The sequence below is a fragment of the Amblyomma mixtum genome, chromosome 1 (genome assembly GCF_055824585.1).
Source record: "Amblyomma mixtum isolate Tamu chromosome 1, ASM5582458v1, whole genome shotgun sequence".
Lineage (NCBI taxonomy): Eukaryota > Metazoa > Arthropoda > Arachnida > Ixodida > Ixodidae > Amblyomma > Amblyomma mixtum.
Genome location: NC_143012.1, coordinates 16,407,743 through 16,431,581, shown reverse-complemented (window position 1 = coordinate 16,431,581; position 23,839 = coordinate 16,407,743). Strand labels below are relative to the sequence as shown.

Genomic DNA, 23,839 nt, shown 5'->3' with positions numbered 1-23,839 from the left:
ACCTTGTCCGCTGATCAATCCCTGTGCCATCTCCCGACCATGGAAATGCCTTTAACAACCCAGTTAACCACGAACGCTAGCGAACTGGAAGGCGAAACTGAATGATTCAACGTCGCACAGCGGCGATGTGAATATTGACTCGATGCCTCGAAACATTACAGGGGGTATTTCAACCCCATTCAACAATTGAGAAGCCTAAAGTGAATACGTTGAAATGGGAGTAGTTTGCCAAGCATGTGGTTCAGCCATAGGCGGACGCAGGAGGTTTGCAGCAGCGCGAAATATGATCCAAACATAGCAAATCATATCCTGTCACGACAAGAAAACGGAATTCTAAGTACTTACATATTACACACGTACCAGAGAGCTCTGGTCAGCCCTGTTCTTGACATTTGAGGTTGAGCATTCTGTGAGGTCCGTATGGTATCGCTGAACAAATATGAAATATGTTTCGAACATACGTACAGCCGGCCAAATCTTTAGCTGGCGTGCGTGAAAGCCGTGTTTTCCGTGCTCCTGTAGCTTATGACGGAGCAAACTTGCGAAAATATCAAATTTAAGCCCAGGCTCATTACGCCCGTGCTTAATATTGAGCTTTCCGCAAGTTTGCTTCGCCCCAAAGCACAGGAGCACGGAAAACGCGGCCTTCACGCACGCCAGCTAAACATTTGGCCGGCTGTACTTACTGCCGGAGACAGAAGAGCTCAGGACATATGAGCGCTCAGAAAAAGCATATCACTGGCGGCGACACAGTTTTTTATCGCCATATCCATTCCTTCTAATATTGGCGCAGTCGTGCGGCGATGTCCCCAGAATGATGTTCTTATCTTTCGGCTTGATAAGTGAAACTTCGCTCCGGCAGGCCGCAACAGCGAGGTGCTGGTAAAATTAAATAAGAAATGTAGTAGCTTGGCATTGTCTTATCACAGCGGTGGCATACGCTGGGAAGCGCGCCAGCTTGTCGACTCATCGTGTGGGCGGCTTCTCGCACCAAGCTCAAGGAAGGCAGAGCAGGCGCTTCCAGACGAGCCCCCCTTGGGGCGTAAAATGGGAGCGCCATTTTCGGACCACTAGATGACTCTGGTGACGCAGCGATGCATTTGAGCCAGCAGCGGTTTTCATGCTGAGGAAATATCGTGCTGCTTGTTTGCTCTTTTCTTATCTACGTTTTCTTCTTTTTCTTAGTTTAATTATTTGATCTTCCTTCAGCGCTGTATACTGCAAAGGAAATTATTCAACGAGTAGCAGCGCCCACTTGACAGTAGTAAGGGGAGGACTGAAGAAAGTGGGTAATGGGGGGAGGTTCTATCATTGTGTGGAAACTGCGTAAAACCGGAAAGGTACTGAAAATAGCCGAGAGTAAAAAACACTTCAGCAAAGAGTCGAGCAGTGCCGTGGCAGATTTACTGAACACTTAGACATTTTTAGGAAGATATCGATAGAACTGCGTGCACTTAGATTCTCTCCAGAGCGTTCGGCAAATGTCAAAAATTTCTGAACTAAAACGGAACTGAACTGAACCGAACCGAGAGTGAATCAAAATTAAAATGTTACAGCTCATTTTGGCGAAAGTTTTTCCATGCTTCTTCCACAACGTGTCTGGCGACGTTTGTCCTAGAAGCATGACTGCAGAGCAAACGCATTCTTTTCCCTTTGGTCTAAGACTGAGGCGCCTGGCGTGGGTGCAAGATAACGTCGATTCCGTTACGTTTGCACAGGAAGAAGAAGCGAGGCTTGTTGGGCCAGCCGGCGAATAGCTCGCAGAAAATACCAACGCAAAAGGAACGCGTTTACAAAGAAACAAATGCACACGGATAACGCTCCTAAATCATCCGTGCGTATTTCTTGCCTTGTAAACGTTTTCCTTTCCCGCTGGTGCTTTCTATTTACTAGTTACTCGGCAAAACTTCAAACAGCTCACATCGCTCAGCCCGCATACCTAATTACACGATGCAGATATATCACGTTTAATGAGAGTTTTCTCTCTCTCTCTCTCTCACACGCACACATCAATCAGCAACGCGACACCAGGGGTCCTCTGTCACGTCGTACACAGACAACCTAACGGTCTGGTTTGCGTTGCAGTACAATTCCGGCCACAAGCACCAGCTTTGCATGAGGCTTAGAATTTGAATAGCTACAAATACATTTTTTTTATTGCATCGCCACGCGCTGAAAAGCGATTCACTTGGTTTTGTTCCCAACGACGCCTCGTGCGCTGGCTCCAGTGCTTTCCCCGCAAAAGCGTTAACGTGACGCCACTCCATACTAACGCATTTTTCACCCGACAGACGAGCTTCCGTGAAAGGATGTGGCACGTGTCAACTAGCCGCTGTCTTTTTCTTGCTTTATTTCTGGCGGGGAGGGCTTGGCAAGCAAAAAAGTCAGCCGCCAATGCGGCTTTTGTCACTGCGCAGTCCCTATATGTTGTTCCTAGGCGAGCGAGGCCACCGGTTACCGTGACCAGTTGCTTAAAATTGTAACGGCTTTCGAGTTCGTCAGGTAGGACGTACAGTCGTACACACATTTCCATGCAAACACACGGTGTTCACTCATCCCCATCATCAGCCTGACTACGCCCACTGCAGGGCAAAGGCCTCTACCATGTCTCTCCAATTAACCATGTCCTTTACCAGTTTCGGCCACTGTATCCCCGCAAACTTCTTAATCTCATTCGCCCACATAACTTTCTGCCGCCCCCTGCTACGCTTGCCTTCTCTTGGAATCCGCTCCGTTACCCGTATGGACCAGCGGTTATCTTGGCTTCGCATTGCTTGCCCTGCCCAAGCCCATTTATTCCTCTTGATTTTGACTAGGATGTCATTAATCCGCGTTTGTTCCCTCACCCACTCTGCCTGCTTCCAGTCTCTTAACGTTACACCTATCATTTTTCTGTCCATAGCTCGCTACGTTGTCCTTAAGCTGAACCCTTTTCGTTAGCCTCCACGTTTCAGCCCCATAGGCGCGTACCGGAAAGATGCAGCTGTTGTACACTTTTCTCTTGAGGGATATCGGTAAACTGCCATTCAGGAAATAATCTGATGCGGTTCGCATATGCTGCATTTTATTCTTTGGGCCAACGGCACCAACGACACTTCATCGTATGGGCGCAAAAAAAACAGCAATAAAAGGGGACAGAGCACCGACCACCGCGAAGTGCTCGAATTAAGGCCGAGTCCCCGATGAATAAGTCGTGCATGAAGGACGGCCGAAGCCGCAGAACCGCTGCTGCCTTCGATGCGCGCCGCTTATACGTTCCAGCCGCGACCAGCTCGGCGGTCCCTATTCCAGGATAGGGAGAAAGAGGGAAGAAATTGAAAGAGCCGGTCCTGGACTCGCTATATGCAGCTAGTCTATCGAGGGGGACGGCCCCTGCGTCGTGTCGCTCCCTAATTCCATAGTGCTTTGAGGGAAAATAAGGAGAAGTGGGAGTTTCGATTTCGAGTTCATCGCGTGGCTTTTGATGCCTCTTCACTGAAAAGGTGCCTGCTACCTTCCAACCGCTTTCATTTCTGACATTCATTTCTGACATTCATTTCTCACTTTCTTTTTTTTTCTGAATAGTTCGCGACGCTTATGAATATGTATTAGGGGTGCTCCCAGCCGTCGAATAGCCGTTTATCCAGGCCGAAGCGAACGACTGGTCCGCTCCGGGGAGTATGTCGTGCGTCTGATTGAAATTTCCGCCCAAACATGCGGCTGCGCAGTCTAATAGTGTGAAGTACAACTGTAACGTCTCATTTTGTGTTCGTCCTTGAATATGTTCGCTTGACAAGTTTCGAAACAACAGGCAGCTCTCCGGCAGTTCTCGACAATCCTATCAGGCTCATGGCGAGTTGCTTAACATGGGGCCGGTGCAAACTCAGTCAACATTACGAACGTCTGTGCGACTCGGACATGGGAACGCAGTGCCTGAATGCAGAACTGTTTACTAATAAACTGGCATTCTATTTGTTGAATCAATTATTGATTGATTGATTCATTCATTCATTGGCTGACCGATTGATTGATTGATTGATTGATTGATTGATTGATTGATTGATTGATTGATTGAATGAATGAATGAATGAATGAATGAATGAATGAATGAATGAATGAATGAATGAATGAATGAATGAATGAATGAATGAATGAATCGCTCGACCGACCGACTGACTGACTGATTGGTTGACTGATTTATTCAATTATTTATTCATTCTCCTTACAGTGAAACAATCCATAACACCACGACGCCACGAGCACTATCCAGTGAGTGAGCTACTTACGAGCCCTTGATCTACGGTCTTAATTCACTTCACGTGAAAAAGCAGACAGTTAAAAAAAAAAAAGACCTCCTGCGCAGATCAGCTGTCTACAATAACATTGTGCTGTTTATCGAAGTTATGAATGTGCCCGCATCGGGTATGAAAACCACCGATTCGCGGCCACTCAGTCTATGACGTTACTCCATAGCCGCTGGCCGCGAACAAACACCGCGCAGCAGAACTGACCACGGCGGCACCACTGAATGATTCCACCATTAGCCACGAGCGCCTTGCTTTGACAACTATTTTGTTTTCCAAAAGGGTCCGACCATCCGGCCGGCCGAAACGGCCGCCGCGTATGCCATGCCACGCGGCCGGGCATGCCATATCGCAGAATGCAAGCGTCTCTCTCAGTCCGCAGTGAGCAGGCATAATGAAGCGATTTCTCTTTCAAAACCGACAGCCCTTGTGTTCAGTGGGGTAGCGACTGACAAATGGCCAGGGAGAATCATTTCGGACGACCACCGACGAAGGCATAGGATCTATAAACAGGTGGAAGTGAATTGGGAGGGGCGGCGAGGATGAAATCGATGAACGGTTCTGTGCCACTGGTCTACGCTCGAAGGAAACAGCAATGGAACTTAGCGGGAACGCGGTATATATTCAATGTGGTCGATGATATTCGATCCACGATATAGCGAATGCAGACGGAATACGTACAAAGGTCAGAATTCTCAATTCTCCATGAAACCAGAAGCCGGTGTCCCAGGTACAAGCGGCGATGTGTTGCGTTACAGACTAGCACGTTACTGACTGCTGCAGCCAGCAAGCCTGGTTCCCGAAAAAAACTATGCGCTAATCTTGTTATCTTGTGACTAAATGCAAGAAGACGTCTCAGTCGATCGTATCCACGTAATATATTGGCATTTCTTGATGTTAGCGTACTGTGCGGGAGAATCGCAATGGAAATCAACCTGTTCGGTATTGAGGCTTAATAAAAACTGTGCTTGAGTATACTATAGCCGCACTGACAAATCATTATCAACTGCCGCACATCATGCCACCATGTCAACTACCAGACACCAAACATCAGATCAAAGCCAAACATAATGTCAAGTACCGATCTGAAATGTTCCCTAATTTCACCAGAGCTGCATGCTCTATTCTCACGCAAGCGCAAAGCACTCCATGCCTCTGAATGTTCTCATTTCTGTTTCGAAATATGCACAGTAACGCAGTTTGCTTTAATTGGGAGCCATGAGGCGCACGACAGTTTTAGAGACTACGCAAGAGCGAAATAACACCGATCAAGAACTTTCTTGTACAGCACGCATTTTATTTTCATAATCACTCAAATTATATTGTACTTACAAACTTAAAAATTCAGGCTGATTGCTTTTACGCTTGATGGTGCTCTGGCGCGGAGGATGGATTCGCGTATGGATAGATAGCACGGGGATGAAGGTGCTCTTGAATAAGTGACGGAAGCTGTCTTATCCATCCAGCGCTAATAAACTGCATGGAGGATTATAGGCCTGCGCTCTTCATTGTCCTTCAGTCCATAGGTACATACACACGTTATGAGCTTTCACGTCCCGTTGTCTACCCTGCGATTAGAAGTTCGCATAACCAGAAGAAGTAAGCAAAGGCGGGTACAAGATGGTATGCTGTGCTTACCAGACCTTATTATGTGTTATTCTAAGTTAAGCAAAAGCTTTCGTAATCTAACCACGTCCGGCAATCTGTTCGCTCAACAAATACCACCTCCAGATGCAGCTCTGCTGCTTCCACCTAGTCACTAGAACTAGCGATCGAGATTACACTGATAACTTGCTTTCGCGCCACCTTTTTCCCCTGATAGAGAGCCACATACGTACCCTCGATACAAAACTTTCTAGGAACACACAATAATAAGTTTAGCATTGTTCACGAGCTTTCAAGAGACACCTGCTCCACTCTTTTCCACAAATGTTCCCATCGCCGTGCTTTCACTAAAACCAGTGTGAAACCACCCTCGGCAACGCTTCCATTTAGTTTACTAAACAAGGCAGCCAATGCGAAAACAGAGGAGGCTGGCCAAACTTCCCACTTGTCGCTGAAGAACTCAAAGTGCCAGAGAGCCTTTGTAGTTGCACCTCACCAATCCCCCTCACACATTCTCGGTGCGTTCAGGATTTCAAGTAGAAAAATGTAAGCAAATAAAAAAGCAACGCAGCGAGAAGCCACTATCCAGGACAACTAGTCCAGGCAGGAGGCAATGAAACAAACGTGAAAAGAATGTGCGTTTAGAAATACTAACAAAGAGGGGTTACGTGCGCGTCCGCATTCCTATATATATGTATACAGAGACTGGACGGCGTAGCACAGAGCATCCACATCACCAAGCGCACCCCCCCCTTTTTCCCGAACCTCGGCTCCCTACTCCCTACATTCCCTGTCCATGCAGTTACCCGCGTCCGCCTTCTTTGCTCCTGTCTGGTCAGGCGGCAGAAGAGGAAAATAAAAGAGAAAGAAGGGAGAGGTGGGGAGGCGTCCAGTGGCAGGTGCCCTGACGGTGCCGGCCGGATTAGGGAGCAGTGCGCCCCTTTTTCCCGTTCGTCCTCCACTTAATCCCGCGAGCTCCTTCAGCACCGGCGCTCTTCCCTTCAACTCGTCGCTCCCCCCCTCCCCCCCCCCCCCCCAGCAGCGCTCGCACCCCGGCTTTCACATAGCAGGCGCCGATTGTCGCCGCCGACAACCCCCCCCCCCCCCCTCCGGCCTCACCTTTCCCTTTCCAGCCGGCAACCATTCCGGCTCCTTTTTTATATCCCGTTTCGGGAAAGACAGCTGAGCGTCGCCGAGACTGCGCCAACTCTGCGAAGAGGGCTAGCGAAACACAAAATAAAGGTAGACTGAACCGGTAATAGTAGGGAATAGAGGGAAAGGGGGCAAACCGTCGTCGCGACTGGACGAATATCTGCGCCGCGGGAAGAGGAGAGCGAGTTAGGGAGAAGCTCTGCCAACTTCAAAAAAACCTGGGAATTCGCACTCATGGTCCGCGGCTTTAGGCCCGACCTGATCGCGTCTTTTACAAAATACATCGTACTCCAGTGCGTAGTAATTCTTTTTGTGTTGCTTGAGAGAACATGCGAGGGCGTGACAAAAGTGATTGAAGTTTGCTTGATTCGTCTTCGGAGAGAGTGCGAATAATATAACTTTATTCGGAAGGACTTATTTCTGTGAGCAACTTGGAAAATTAAGCGAGGTCGTTTTGCGGACCCCGCGAGTCATTGTCAGAAGTGCCATTCATGACGACGGTTTCTTCACAGGTGTCCAACAATCTTTTCAATTTCTTGTTCGCGTTCTTGTCTCTAACATTTCTGCTGTGAACCCATTAGTTTCATCATTATTGCATCTGCGTGCCTTATTATCCCGCTCAATTTGCGCTCAACCCTTCTCGATGCCAGCGTGTTGAGGGGCAATGAAAACAGGAAGACAGTCGTTTTATTTATTCTAACTTTTTTTTTATTCCTAAAGTTGTGTCGCTCAATATTCTGCGTGTACTCGCAACCCAAATATTCGAACAAGGCAAATATTACTGCGAAGTAATTTATATGGAATCGCCGATACAAAATCACGCCCTGAGGCAAGCTAATGAAACAGTCCATGCAGGCCCAGCCTTTGATAGCGGTAATGGAGTTTACTCTCTCTCTCCTTTTTTTTCTCCCCTGGAAATCGAAAACCGGTTCTTTTGAAAACACACACGTGCTGCGTGAAACAGATGATATAGGTTCATTAGGTGGTACACAAGAAGCAAAGGACTACACTCAATCGTTTCCGTCAAAGCGTACGTCGCCTCCTTCCCGACTTAAGGATCGGACGATGAAAACGTGGCGATAGTTCTTTCGCGCGTCAAAAGATGGCGCTAATTGGGAAGGCGAGAATATCGCGTGCGCGGACAGTGCCCTCCAAACACGCTATTGGCGCTCGTCTTTTTGAAGGACACCACCACCTCTTCGTGAGCAACGCTCCCGCCGAACGAAAGAATGGATGTCAGTGCGCGCCCAACGTACTTGACGAGCTTCTGTCGCACGCAATGCTCTGAGACGCGGTGGAAAAGAACGAACATGGGTGTGTTGTCGACGAGCTGTATTTTTAAAAAGTGGTGAATGCACGCTAAACTCACTCCACTTTTCTTGTTAACCACCTTGGGCATGTGCATTTTCGTTAGGGGGGGGGGGGGGGGGGGGGGGGGGGGGGGGAGGGTTATTGCGTATGCGTAAAGGTCATGGGTACGCACTTAAAAGCGATATCCGCTGTATCGAACGGCCAGGTACTTCAAACTATACATTAAGCGAAAACGCGGCAACAACAAAAACTGGGGCTCCGCCCAGCTTTCAAGGTATACGTTTGCTCGTTACCACCGTAATCCGGCTTTGCAGCCGCGAAACGAAGTTACCGCAAACCTAGCTTTTGTGGTGCGTTGACGAACTAAGAAACACGCTTTAGTCTGGTCAGGTCACCACATGTTGCGGTGGCTCAGTTTCTATGGCGTATCGACAGTTGAGCTATGCAAGGCAGTGGGATTGAATACTGGCTACGGTGTCCGCATTTCGATAAAGGCAAAATGCGAAAAAAAAATGCTCCTGTTTACTCTGTGATGTGAGGAGCCCTAGCGGTCGAAATTAACCTGAAGCCCTCCACTACGGCGTCTCTTGAGGCCCAGGTGCAGGTCCGGACGTTAAATACCGCATACCGTAATGCTGTAGGTGTTACGAATTGCACAACACTCTAATTGCCATGGCTTGTGTCGTAGTAGACGGTTTCGTAAGGACACCGATAAACACTCCTAGACTGAGACCGTATACTTGGACAGCATTTGTGAAGGTATGATCGTAACCTGAGCTTTAAATGAATGAATGAATGAATGAATGAATGAATGAATGAATGAATGAATGAATGAATGAATGAATGAATGAATGAATGAATGAATGAATGAATGAACTAACGATGCAGTACACTCCTTTGTATGACCGCTTCACACCACTGTCTTCCCCCCCCCCCCCCCTTATGTAATGTCCCAGACGGGATCTTTAAGGGTTCAATAAATGATTATGATGACTCTGAATATACCATTCAGGCTACCGAGTTAGGTGCTGATAGCTGGAAACGCCAGCCTCCCACGTGCGCGACATTCTCGCAACCAGGGCAGCTGCTCTTGTGAAAGTCAGGAAAGCGTGACGCATGTGGCAGCCCGTCCGCGCAATTTCAGGGTCCGGCGCTCACGTTTCTCTTGCCACATTGCTTCCAACTGTGCTTCCCCCTCCACCCCCTCCCCCCCCCCCTTCCCCCCTTTTCCCAGCAGGCCTGCCTGCGAGATCGCTTAACAACGGAAAACAGCCGACGATATGTACAACCATAGAACACAGATTTCATTCTCCCTGGACGACGCACTTCCTGACCGCCGCCAGAAGCGACACCAGCGCCGGATGGCGGACAAATCTGATTCCAGCACTGCCTGTCGAGGCACTCGCAAGTCTGCATGAGTTTAAACTTCTACAAAGCGCGCTCAAAGTGTGCCTTCTTCCTCAGCTGAGCCCGTATCCTGGAACATTACCAGGAATTCAGGACAAAGGCTTCTCGTTTCCTTGGTTGCCACCAAGTGGTGCATGGCTTCAAACATTCAAAAATAGCTCGTCGACGTCATCTGTTACGTAAGAAAGAAAAATAATGACCGAGTGCTGCAGAATAGAATGCGATAGGCCGCTAGACGTAGCAGCACTGGCTGCGTGCTGTCCCGAATTCTTGGTAACGGTGTCCACTAATTGCACATGTGTATTAAGAAGTGTCTCACACTGTGCTCGTTCTCTTGCTCCAAACACGCCGCCACAGCAGTTTCGAATCGCGGTGGTTGTGTAGAATTTTTCACCGCCTTTTAAATCGAACTAAACAGCCTGCTCTTGTCTAAGATAGGTTTAAGATAGCTTCAAGATAAATCAGAAAAAAAAAACGCATAATAGAAGTTTGGTAATATTCACCTTTGCGCTATAGTTATCGATGCGATGGCAAACGCAGTTCGAGCCGGGTTTTGTCGCACAGTCGCCACCTACGCATTCCGGGCTTCAACCAATTGACACAGACCGAGGTGGGATTGCCGACTAAATGGACAATTCCAGAAAACAGACCCTGGACACTGGCCTATCGCAGCTGACGTCACAGTTTGCCGCACTGCACAGGCGTCACAAACCATATTTGTAATCAGCGCCTACTCGCGAAGGAAACGGAGGATCGCTTTGTCGCTTTTTAGAAAGCAGGGTCACTGCAAGCCATGGACTATGGACGTTAGCAAACAATAGTAGAATTTCCTTAGCAGGTAAAATTCGGACGTCAGCGTGAAGTCATCTTACGGGATATTCACATTTCGCACCGAACAATGAAAAGGTGCAGTTACAAATTACGATAAACACACTTTTACGCGCAGGGCGCACTTCCCAACACGAGATCTAACAACTTCGAAGCGCTTTTACTCTTATCGTGTCGTTCGTTGTATGCGGTGATACCCAGTAATAGCCGCGCGACAAACAATTCCACTTTTCGTATATTTAAAATGCCGCACGGAAGTAAAAATGAACTGAGCAATGAATCACAACTTAAAAAAAAAAAACAATGAAACGCCACATCTTCGCTTCATTACACTGTGCACAAAACACGCATTATTTACACTACGTACCATACCCGTCAAATGAAACTGGAACGGGACAACTCAAACTCGGACGAAAGAAAAGGGAAGACAGGCAAGGAAACGGTTCCAAAAAGCGCTCTTCGCGCCTCCAATATGGTGCATTGCCAGCATAAAGACTCCGTGAGCTAATATTTTCTCATTTTGATTTTCCCGTTTCAATTCTCTCATTCGCGTTCGTTTCATTTGACGCTTGTAGTACATCGCGTACTCTATGGAACTTAAACGCACAGAAGGACTACAGACACAGTACAAAAAGCTCATCGCCCTGGGCGGCCCGCACTGTTACCGCGCGCACGATAGCCACGTTTAGGGAAAGAGAGAGCGGGGAATGCAATTGCGCAATAAAGAAACCGGGCACGCACGGAGGGATTCCCGGAGATGAAAGAGAGAAAAAAAAAAGAAAGAATGCTCACCCCCACCCCTTCACCGACACTTTCAACAACCGGGTACGTACCCTCTCCCTTCATTCCCTTCTCCCCCCAGCCGGCCAACACGTAAGCCCGCGAGGGGTGTGCCCCCAACTGGCGACACGGACGACAGCACCTCGCCGGGCAGCTGCATCTGTCTGCCGGGGCCCGCCGCCAAGGCACACCTGGCGTACCCTAGATGGGGAGGAGGTTCAGCGCGCGATACCCTCGTCGACGAAATCGGCAGCCCCGGCTTCGCGAGCCGCGAAACTCGACGCGAGGGCGTCGTCACCGTGCGCCGAGATCGCGTCTGTGTGTGTGTTGCTGCGTGGACTGCGAGCGGTGGCCCGGCTGTTAACGAGCTCGGGAGTGACCATCTCGTGGTGTTAGTATAGGCATCGTGACGTCGCTCGCGCGTAGCACAGCGCTGATTGTGTTTGTCTAGCCGTCGTGTAAGACGTGATGGGGCGTAGATAAGGGATATACAGGGAGGATGGTGTTAGGCCAACAACCTTGGCACTTCAGTTGTGAATGAAAAGGGGACGGGAGCGACCACTTCCCCTGAATGAGAATTTCGCTTTGAAGCAACCCACCAAGCACCCCTCCCCCTCCGGCCCCTTCCTGGTTTTCATTCTGGGAATAAATGTCAGAAACTTCAAGTACATATTTTTGTAACCAGAGTTACTTCTTGTCAACAGTTACGGAGGGTATGAGTGTGCATGTTTTAGAGGAGCACTGTGGATAAATTGAAGTTTGCCTGCACCGAATTATTATCGACTTATCGGCTTATAATTACGAAAACGGTACTATCACTCAAAATTCCGTTTTCATAATAGAAGAGAAGCCAAAACATGAAATCGCCGTTTTCACAAGCAAACAGCGATAACACAGTACTTTTTTTTTCGTATATACACCGTGGTTCACTACGAAATAGTGTTTATGGAGTCCTTTTCGTGATTGAAGCCACGAGTTTTAATCGAGCGTCGGTAAAATTTTCTGGATTTTAAATTCAACCTTCTGAGCAATAAATCTGTCTTTTAATGCCGAACGAGCATCTGCACAGCCAGAAAAGGCCAGAAAAAGTTGAAACGCAGGCACAGCAATTGCGGACCAGCATGGTCTATAAACTGGTCATCGAGAAGTGAGCGTCTGGACACGCAGCTGAAGCTTCGTAAAACTGGACTGTGTTCTCTGTCTCCTTACAAACGTTAGCGGTATTGATTAATCGCACTCGAAAGTTAAACAGCTGTTAGCTTCGGAAACTTTCCTAATTTTCCTTTCCTACTCCTCGTGTCTAGAGTGGTATATAATAATAACCTGGTGGAAACCTTTCTGGAAACATTTATTGATTCCCGTTAGAGCGGATAACGTCCAAAGTCCGTGACAGTTATGCTGCCTGGGTGGGTTTACTACTACGGACACATGACGTCTCTTTTACAAGGCAAAACAAACATCGTAAAACTTCATGCTTTGTTAAATATTGTTTTTGAGTTGTTAATGAAGATGAAAATAGCAACTAAATAAGTATTCTATAATTCCATATTTAATTTCATTACAAAAGAAAAGTTAGGTATTTATAATTTGCAATGTGTAATCGCATGACTATCGTGTGTCCTGTCGTTTCTTTCCTTTCTGTGTCTTTTTTTTTTTGAGCTGGTTACTCTGTCTGGGTTATTCAATATACCAGTTATTCGCCTAAGGCAGGCACACTGTTCAAGAATCTTTCTAAGCGCAGCTTTAGAGTCTGTTTTTAGTTAAGTTGCATATTTAGGCTAAATTAATTGTGCGGAGAAGTAATTTTTTACTGTCTTCGAAGTCAGCTAAACACACCTCTCATTAACTCCTATTTCGTCCTGTCATTTTCAAGATCATAATCCATGACTGCTCGCACATCACGGGCACAAGAACACGCCGCCACGAAATGCGAAGCCCAAACCGGAAATGAACTGAGTATGGGGTGCAGAAGTTCTCTGGTGTTTACGCTTCGTGAGACGGCAGTTTCTAACCACGTATGCCCTTAAACGGAAAGTGAGCGACATAAAGTTGTATGCAGTTGCGCAGAAAAAATACTGGTGCAGCAAATCTTTCACCTACCCCAAGTTTCACGGGAATATTTTAATTGGCTGGTTTTGGGCCAAAAATGTATATTTGTACGAGTATGTATATCTGTACGTAATGCATCTGCATAAGTATGACTTTTTATCGATTCAAAACGCCCCAGAAGTGTTTTCTTGTTTATAACTTGTAGAGCATCACGCATTTATGAGCAGAAATATCAGGAGTTGAAAGCGTATGATTTCAAAGAGCTAAATTTGCACACAGTGAAAGCCCAGCGTCCTCTTTCCGTAGAATCCAAGTACCCGCAGGAATACGTTAGCGGCTTTTTGTTTGCATTTTACCAGCAGGTTACTTTACTGTAATTGCACTTTAATCAATGTTGTTTACAACACAATATTGTACTGATCTCGATGCATCGGAATAAAAGAGCAACCATATTTCCACAGCTGAGTCCACGTTATTGGCTACACATTAGCCAAGCCAGATACCAAATTTACTCTTCCCGGAATCCATTAGGGGAACTCGTATAGACGGTGCCCCTTTTTCTTATACGCAACTGTGAGAAAAACAGCGATTTCCGAAGGCAAAGTGCTGCCGAGCGGTGTACAGTCGTGTCCCGTTAATACGACCCCCGTTAATATGAACTACTAGAATAATGAACAATTTTTCTGCGTACCAAACATTTTAACGTAATAGCGTTAAAGGCCTCGCTGCCCAGGAAATCCGGCATCGGCGTAGTAAGCCAAATACATGAGCATGCATCTGGCAGGTGGTGCCCAGAGAGCAACACAAGAGGCAGGTGCATCACCTAGGTCACGTGACTTTGCGGCGTCATCACAACCTTCCACCACGGCAGGTGGCAGTTAAATTAATAATTGGTCGCTCGGGAAGATCAATCTGGGCCGGCCCATAGAGTTTCTTACTATTACCTAGAGGGAAAGCTGGCAGCCCGTCTATGGGACTTTGCATGGCGACCCCTCGAGACCACTTCAGCCACCATGGGCGCTCAAAGCATCATGGGGCGGTGAGCTACTTGTTGCGGAACTGCAACTTTTGGCCAAAAAATAATAGAAAAATAAAGCTGTTTGATAACTACAAACGTCCTAACATTCAATATCTTGTCTAATGATTGCAACAAACGAGCAGAAAAGCATTTAAGGGCAAAGTTTGCCCAAAATAAGAGACTACTCGCTCTCCTATTGGCCAAGTAGTGAACACTATAAAAACTAATATTTCGTAATTAACAGGCGCACTTTTAAAAGTAAATATGTTTTCAAAAAAGATGTTGTTGCTTAAATACTATAAGAGGTTTTTTAATGGCATTTCGGAAAGTGAAGCCTTTTATTGGCGTCGTGTGTCGTCGCGTTTTCACTACTATGAGTTTTGCCCACTGCATTCGCGCGAAAGTCGTCTGCGCACGCGCACACACGAACAGCGTTTTCGGAATGAAACGTCTTAGTAGTGCCACTCAATGTTACCAAAAAATTACGACTGTGCCGCAACAAGTAGCTCCCCGCCCCATGATGCTTTGGGCGTCCATGGTGGCTGAAGTGCAGCGCCGCCAGCTTTCCCTCTAGGTAATAGTAAGAAACTCTATGGGGCCGGCCCACCGCTGGAAGCACCTGACACCGCAGGGTAGTGGCGCATCGCTTAACCGCTGCACCACTACGCCAGGAGGGTTATGAGGAGTCCCAGGGATCTATGATTGTAAACTAGAGAATGACATTCTGCAAATATGGAAGTTAATCCAATATGCTATCGCTTCATACCCTTAAGGCGCAGCTTAAGTGTCCCTTCCAATTTTTCATGCATTTTCGTATTGTTAATGTGGAAACTCGTTGTCCGTACAATGCGCAGGGCGAAAGCGCACAAAGCCGCTGGTAACACGACGCTGGCTACGTCAAGGCTTACATTACATTGCTAGAGCGGCTACGAGCCTGTCCATACGCACGCATTGCGGAGGTTACAGGAACCACCACCTCATGTTCTGGGAATGCCGTCGCAAGAAGCCACTCAACTATCATCCTAAAGCGACGCCCTCTTCGTGCCGTAGAGTCTGGGGGTTCTAACTGACTGCTTAAAATTCTGCGAATAGCCCACCTGTTCTCCGCCGGCAGCATGACAAGTGCCGTAATTTTCGTTGTGCGCCAAGGCCTCAAATATATCTTTCTGTGCTAAGCGCTTCCTGCAAATATTGTGGGATCACGTAAGCAAGCATCAAAACACATCAAGGGTTCTTTGCACAAACTTAGCCACGTGTTCGCGCTGTCGATAACAGTCACGCAAAGAGGCGTCAGGAGAACTAGATCTTCGCAAAGCAAGTACGAAGCTTCTATTGCGCTTAAAAAGCTGAACGGGCCGTGACGACTCGGTGGTTAGCGCTTTTGCTACTGAGCCCGAATACACCGGTGCTCGGTACTCAATTCCGCTGTGATGCTACATTTACTAAATGCTAGGGCCCTTGTGAAGCTGCTTCTACAGCTTTTAGCCCGATTCCTTCTTTGTAGACATAAAAAATAAACTGAGAAAAAAAACGGCCGTGGCAGCTGCGTTTTGCTGGAGGCGAAAGGCAAAGACGCCAGTGGGCTGCGCGATGTTATAGGATGTCAGCCCTCCACTGTGGTACCTCTTTATCTCTTCCCTCTTTCACTCCCGTCCACCTCCCTTACCTCGCGGTGCTTCCTTTCCCGATAACCAATTTCATTTTTACTCTGGACAAACGTTTTGGGCTTTAACTACAGTGGTAAACACCAGCCTGCACCACAAATACCAGCAAGGAATCCAAATGAACCCGTCAAATGACAATCACTCCGGAATTACTGAATTATTTCATTCGAAAATGTCATAATACTGTATTCGGTAATGATGCAGATATTTCATGCGAAAATGAAACTGCGAGACTGCGAAACGTTTGCCGAGCCAAACGCAGTCAATTTGCCAGCTTCAGTCGCTGCAATTTGAGAAGTGTGTAGCAAGCTCCGGAAGCTAATTCTCTGCTCAACAAAGTAACCAGAAAATGCAAAACTTGTTTTGGCAAAGCCAGGACAACTCCATTCTACCTTCGCTGCAGTTAAGTTTGACCTCCTCACTTACGTTTTCGTAAGGTGTGAAAATCCAACGCTCTCATATTCATTAAAAATCTCTTCAACCAGTTTTTCCTGACTGCGTAGCATCACAAGTGACAGTAATGACTGTCATGACAACGACTTTAATGACCGCGTCCAGAAAAACACACCTGTTGACATGCGGTTCAATGTGAACAGCTTTCGGCTGACACTTTGCTGAACATGAACAGGGGTTAATAAATGAAGAATATGGTAGCATCGCCATTGCCTGGCCTGTATTCACTCAGGACAGTATACGCAGAGAATAACAAAGTAGGACGCACCCTGGGCTTCCACTCTTAGATATTCGTTAATCTACTTCATCGTATAAACGGTTCAAAAATGAACCCGCCAGTCCGGTATTCCTGTGATGTGAAGCTCGACATCGATGTCCGATAGGTATGAAAATTTGACCTCCGCAGGAATTTTCTGCGTAGAACGATGAACCAGGCTAGTTGGTTAACACCCGAACGTAAAGAGCGGAAAGACTACGTTTTGTTCACAGATGGTGTTCGGCTTTGATGCGACCACATGTGTAGCCGCTACGTCTAAGGCTTTCCCACCACGCGAAAGCATTCAAGAACCCTCATTCTCGAACACGATGAAAGTCAGCCGCCTGTTCCTTGTGCCGCTGTCAGCAGTGCGTAACGTCAACATCACGAAGTTAAGTCATGTACACGGTTCCCTGGCATCACAGTGACTGTGCTGCACACTCGCGACTATTAATCTCCCGCACGTTTTTTTCTTCCTCTTTTAAACGCTCTCCTGAAGACCGCCGACGCTGTGGTTTAACCTCGGCAGATGTCCCGTAGATATTCGCAAAATGAACCGGCGGTGTCTAATATCTACGGGTGATTTACTAAAAGATTGCATCAAAGCAATACAGGTACGAATGTAGAAGCACGACAATCAGAGCGTGTCTGTCAGCGGTAAAATCAAAGGCGAAACACCTGGCCTAGCCGCACTACAGTGTCATAAGAAACAAAAATGCCGCCAAATGTCGCTGAGTGGGATCGGCGCGAAGCTTGTGACTACATGAAAACAGTGATTTCGCACACGAGTTGAGCCCATGCAGGCATCTTTGCATCCTCAGAGTCTCAACACGTGCAAAATAGAGATGTGTCGCATCTCGGATATGAGCCATACATCTTGTCCGGTACCTTCCTACACGAAACGAGTACGGCGTTCTCGCTGTGCTGAGCGCTTTCGGGCGCTCTGCGGATACCCTCAGCTATTCCCGTTGTGCATGGCGCCCTATACCTAGAACCCAGGTATGGTTATGTCTCTATACTAATGTGAGTGCCGATCAGTGTACTGCGTACTCCAGACGAATGCAATGTTCGTGATTTGGTGGACCTCGCATGGAGCTTGCGGAAAGTGCATTCAAGAAATTGGCGGCTACCTATGAACCTGTCAACAAAGAGCATTTGATTTAGTAAAGCGCAAAGTAGTCTACCACACACCTGAATACTCGACGAGAGCAAGCGTGTTTGTCTCACGTGACTAAATGAGCTGCGGCATATTCAACTTTTTCAACTTCTACAGAAAGTGCTCCGTCTTAACCAAGTGGTCCTCGTGTCAAACTACACTTTCGTGCGCTGGCCGCCAAGTTCCGCGCTTCTTGAAACGCACCAAACAGTAGAAACTGTTATCATTTCAAGCCATTAAATATAGTGTGACCGAGAAAACGAATTAAGAGACATCAGCTGATAATCAGTGGTCGTGCGACATAACTTACTGTCACTCATCGCGGCTTCCAGCGAAGAAACATAGCCTACTGACGGAACATAACGTAAGTGAAGACGCTGAACTGAGCCGCTGTGGACGCATTTACCTTTCGTTGCTCTTAACGACATCTACGTCAACGTATTTTTCTTTTCCCGCAGTTTAAATCCCGCCGTGCGGATGAAGGCGATGTTACAAGACTGAGAACAGAGCAGATCCGATTAATAACAACAAAGGTTCGGCTTTCCCGCAATAAAAGAAACTCTTAGAGCTTTGAAGCGTCATTAGTTGCAGTGTATTACTTAAGTAATTACCGCAGACACATAACTTCAACGACGCTTGAAAATTAAAACTTACAAACTATTTCGAGCTCTATGGTTCACCTCTGGCTGCTCGCGTCTTTCGAGAAGTGAAGTATGCCCGGTATAGGCCTTTTAGGAAAACACTCTTTCTGCACCTCAATCTTTCGGTCACGCGGGTCGGACGGTACAAAACCATGCTGCAACGCCAATGAAGACCGGACGTTAAAAGTATAAAGCGCTAAATTCTCACTCAAGGCAAAGCGTCAGCTTCATCACAATAGCTCACAGTGTCGATCGTGATACAACAAACGTTTCACTACCTTTCTAGCCTCTTTCTTTCTTAGCACCACCGTTCTAGTGTCCACTTAACGCGCCAGATGCGCACCGTATTGCGCTGCTGAGCCGAACACAGAGCAAAGCAAAGGGGGATTCACTGTTACAACGGCAACGCGAGCTCCCCTTATTCCTAATTGCGCTATTTCGCCATGCCTGGAGCTTGAAAACGGCGGGAGTAACGGAAGAACGCCGCGCATTCTCTTCGTGACTCCCTACATCCCCATATTGTGCCCTATTTTCCTGGTATACGGCTACAACGAGATCGCGAACGGTCCTTATTTCTAAAGGCGCTGTTTCGCTACGAAGAGAGCTTGGCAAAAGACAAGAGTAAGGGAGAACAGAAAATCTTGTTCTTGTGAGTCTGTACATCCCTATATTTTGTCCTATTTTTTTCTGGTACAAGGATACGTCACCACAAACGCCTCTGATTCCTAACTGCACTGTTTCGCCACACACGGAACTGGGCAAAGGGCAAGAGTAACGAAAGAACGGCGCACCTTCTTCTGGCGGGTCCCTATATCCCTATATTTTGTTCCATTTTACCGACACGGCTAGAACGACATCGCAAGCTCTCCCTACGCGCAGCAGCATTACTGTTTTTGCGTCCCGACGTGACGACGAGCGTGGGTCCAGCCTGCGCGGAAGCGCTAGCTCGGCCGACTAGCGGGCACGGCGGGAAAAAAGGGAGGAAATCCCGCGCGCTCCCGCTGGCGTCGAAAGGAGCTCCCGCATCTGAGTCACGGGGACGACGCGCGGCGCTCCAGTGTTCCTCGCTGGAGAGTGCGGCGGCGCCGCTGCGCGCAGGGGCATCCCCGGAAAACGGCTTTCTCCGCACCACAGCGCCTCGGGTCCGATCGCTCGCCGCCGAAGGCAGGAAGGAAGGAAGACGTCGCGCGGCGCGGTGGCGGCGCAGAAAAAAAACAATTGGGGAAGAAAACGGCAAACGCGCCCGCGCGCGCACTCCCGGCAGTTCGCGCGCTTTCTCGCTGAGAGCGCACGGATATATATACGCGGGAAGAAAACCACGTGGGACGCGCGCGGATGCGCGCGCGTTTCAAGTGCGGTTAGCTCTCTCCTGACGCGAAAAGTTGCAAGTTTCGCGCGGAAAAATCTAGGGAAATCTTACACCCTATTTCTGGAAGAAAATACCAGTAAGCGATATAACTTTTGTCCATTCAATAAGATGGATATTGATGAAATCCCCAAGTCGTGTCAGCTGCTTTGAGTGAAGGCAGTAAATCGTTGTGTAATGTATGATGCCGTTTACGTGTAATGTTCCGCTAGTAGGCGATGACCATATTGCCAGCTTAGCCCCGATGAAGAAGCAAGACGGACGCTGTCGTCATAAGAACCACGAAAAAGCAAACCGACGTTGCATATTACTAAGAGCTTGACAGTCTCAGAAATTTCCACCTAACAGACAACGGTACTGACATCGGTGCAACGGCAGCAAGACACGCGTTCCGCAGTTGCGCGTCTGTGACTTCACACTCACTCACTGTCAGAAAACGACAAAGAATTCAAACCTCGGCTTCATACCAATCTCCCAGCTGTTCCCGTTTTTCGCGGGAGGCGTTGAAAAGGGGAAAGGCAGACATGAGCCCCTCGGAAGTGCCCAGCGGCACGTCATACACCATTGCGGGTCCAGGGAGGGTTTCCGGAGGATGGGTGAGGAAAGAAATGCGGAAGCTAAATAAAGGACGGGGAATCATCGACGAGTTCGACCAGAGGGCAGGACTCACGCCGAGGGGAGGTCACGCCCGCACGTGCAAATCAATGATGGATTGATTCCCGCCTGGTGTGGCCCCGCGGTTCGCCCTCGGCCACAGTCCACGTGCTTCTCTCGTCTAGGAGTACGGTTCGAAGACGCCAGCGCATCTCGGAAGTGCCTCTGCAAGCTCCGCAGTGAAAGCTAAATTCGAAACGCGCGCGTTTTCTGGGATGTGTTGACGTACGAGGCGCTGTGTGAAGTGATTCACTTTTTAAGACCCGCGAACACTCTCTGGACTTCCATGCGAAGCTCGACAGATCAACATGTTGAAGGCAGCATTAAGCGATATTGCAAGACAAAGCTGATTTGCGACTTCAGTGAGTGCGCGTCGACCGTCGGCCAAGCACGTGTTCAGCTCCAGGAATGTGATACTCGGTACAGAAATGTGGCGTGCACCCGTGTCAAGGTTTTAGCTTGTGTCCGAAAACACGTGTTTTTCTTCCGACAACGTTTTGGCGTGTAAATGCTTCGTAAAGGCCTGGTGAGGAGGTGTTGCCAGAAAAATCCTTGCTAGGTCCGCTATATTTGTGACAGCTGTGTCAAGCGGGGTATGGGACATGTAATTCAGCAGTCAACAAAGCACGGCAACGGTAAGAAATGGAGTACGACGCATAAGGGAGTCAAAGACGGCGTGCCATTTCCATCACAGGAGCTCAAAGCGAAGCAAGCAGCGGTCTTCAGTTAGAGTCCAGTCTACAGCAACTAAAAGAAAGCCAACTGTCGGCAGGTTAAGACGATTTGAACACAACCACGGTGTGGATGCTTCCAGTACGGCGCCAAAACATTTGCGACAGCACGCGCGCCAGCAGCAACGGGGCAACGTTGTCGCGATCAGAAAAAGAACCTTCAAAGACGTCCAAAACACGTCGCTCGGAGGGACACGCACCGACGAAAGCCGAAGCGACAAGCAGCCAACCGCTCACTATAGACCACCACTCACCTGCGAGCCTGAGCGCCGACATCCTCTGGAACTCGGGTTCCTCGAGCCACTTGTACATGCGACGGAAGGTCTCCCTGCCCGACTTGAGCTTGCTCCAGGGCTTCGGGTTGCGAAGCAAGTCCGACAGAGTCCCCTGAGAGCGGCACAACACACGCTGAGCGAAGATGGCCTGCGGAATGCTGTAGCGCTTCAGCTCGGCACTGATGCGCTGCGCCAGTTCCTTGGTGTTGATCTCCTCCGCCTCGTCGGCGGGACTGGACGCACCACCCGCGCTCACTTGGGCCTGCTGGGCTGCCTGGTGCTGCTGTTGCTGCTGCTGTTGCTGCTGTTGCTGCTGCTGCTGCTGTTGTGGGTGCGAGGCCTGCTGAGTGACCACCGCAGGGTGGATGGCCTTGGCCGGACTCAGCACCAGGCTGGACGACACCACGGACGCCTTGGCACCGCACACGACGACCTGTCCCAGCGCGTTGCTGACCACGGGGAGAAGGACCCGCGCCGGCTTCGGCTCCGGCTGCGGCGGCGGAGGCGGTTGCGGCGGCGTGGCCGGCGCGGCCAGGTGTGCCTGAGGGGGCGTGTGCGGCGACAGGCCGTTCAGGGCCGGCAGCATGGGCGAGTGCAGGCTGGTCGGCGACTGGGGCGAGCCCAGCCGCGTGAGCTCGCGCTGCGGGGCGGACCCGCCGTAGGACGTGGGCTCGTAGCCGTTGAGGCCCTTGTCGACGCTCAGGCCGTTCTGCGAGTAAGGAGGAGGCGACGGCAGAGCGCTTCCCGCGCCCAGCATGGGCGCCGTGCCGTGCGGCGGGCTCATGTTCATCGCTCCCGACATGGCACCGAGCTTGTCGTACTGCGAGTAGCCGCCCATGCCCATGGCAAGCGGTGCGAAGCCGCCGTTGGCTCCCGGATGGTGCTGGTGGTGGTGGCCGTAGTGGGAGAACTTGTCCGACATGGTCGAGATGGGCGGCAGCGGCTGCAGCGGCGTCAGCGTGGCATAGCTGCTGCTCGAGAATCCGCCGGGGGACATGCGACCCGGGTAAGAAGCCGGGTCGAGCCCCCGGAACTCGGAAGCGTCGATCATGCCCGTCGACGAGGCGGGACTCACGGGCTCGTCGAGGTCGTCTTCGTCGGCGCCAACTTCGCCGACTTCGCCACACGGCGAGTCGTCGCGCACCGAGAGGTCGGCCGCCTGCAGCAGCTCGGGCGACTGCTCGGAGCCGGCGTCGAGCGGCGAGCGGACCGCATGCCGCTCCGCCTCCTCCTCCTCGATGTCGTCGTCCTCCTCCTCGACCGCCGTGGCCACGGGGGACGCGGCGGGGGAGGGGGAGCGCACTTCCTCCTCCTCCTCGCGCACCTCCTCCTCCTCCTCGGCGCCAGCCGCGGCGGCCGCCTCCTCCGGCGACAGGCAACCGCCGCTGTTTTCGTCCATGCTCTTCGCCTCTCGGGGCCCCGGGGCCGCTGCCAATCAGACCGCCATCGACGCGGGGCCTCACTCGCTGCGTGGCCCTCCCACGCTGCCCGTCGCTGGCCCGCGGTAAGCGATTCCGGAACGTCTTACTTGTGTCTCCGGACGACGGGTACCCTGAGCGCCGGCGCCATCTTGCCTCTGTGTCCGCCGCGACGCCGAGCGCAGCGCCGCGGCGCAGCGCCCCTCTGCGCATGCGCCGCGGGGGCCACCCGTGCGGGGCTGCTGCTGGCATCGCCGGCCCCGAACGCGGGCGCCAGCACCCCACCGACGCCACGGTACGTCCTGTCCCCAGCGCGCGCTGTCCGGGACCCCCGAACGCCGTGTTTACACGCGACACGCGGTCTTCCGAAACCACGCGGTCGCCGATCCCTCCTACTCTTCGAACGGCCATCGATCTCCTAATTATGAGCGCACCGCGCCGCCGCCGATCTCGCGCGGACAACCTCCCCCACTTCGAACCCCCCGCCGCCACTCGGCCTGAGGCAAGGTCAGGGACGCACGTCAATACACGGAGAGCCGCCCCTGTAAAGCGTGCATCGCCGCAGAGCGACCGGAGCAGCGGGCGAGGCGACTTCTCAAGACGAGGAGCGGAGCAGCAGCCGGGAGAAGCCCGCTTACCGGAGCCCGAGGACAGCGGAGCCGCCGCGAGGGCAGCGCGCCCGGAGGCCCAAGGCTGAGCCGCCCCAGAAATACCCCGGCACCGCGACCGCAAGTTTTTCCGTCCTCGCTTAAACTTTTTGTCTCGCCTTTCGTACTGCCCTGTGCCGCATTC

At 50.1% G+C, this 23,839-nt stretch overlaps 1 protein-coding gene across 3 annotated transcripts in view; it reads right to left on the bottom strand.

The window, feature by feature from the left end:
- Window positions 1-23,181, bottom strand: part of LOC149365570 (uncharacterized) — a 163,682-nt gene extending 140,501 nt beyond the window's left edge. For all 3 annotated transcript variants that reach the window (XM_089544296.1, XM_089544304.1, XM_089544310.1), the window contains exon 1: window positions 21,609-23,181. In XM_089544296.1, the coding sequence (XP_089400422.1) occupies window positions 21,609-23,028 (1,420 nt within the window). In that variant the 5' untranslated portion in view covers window positions 23,029-23,181. The remainder of the gene's footprint in view (window positions 1-21,608) is intronic.
- Between the last annotated feature and the right edge of the window lie 658 nt (window positions 23,182-23,839).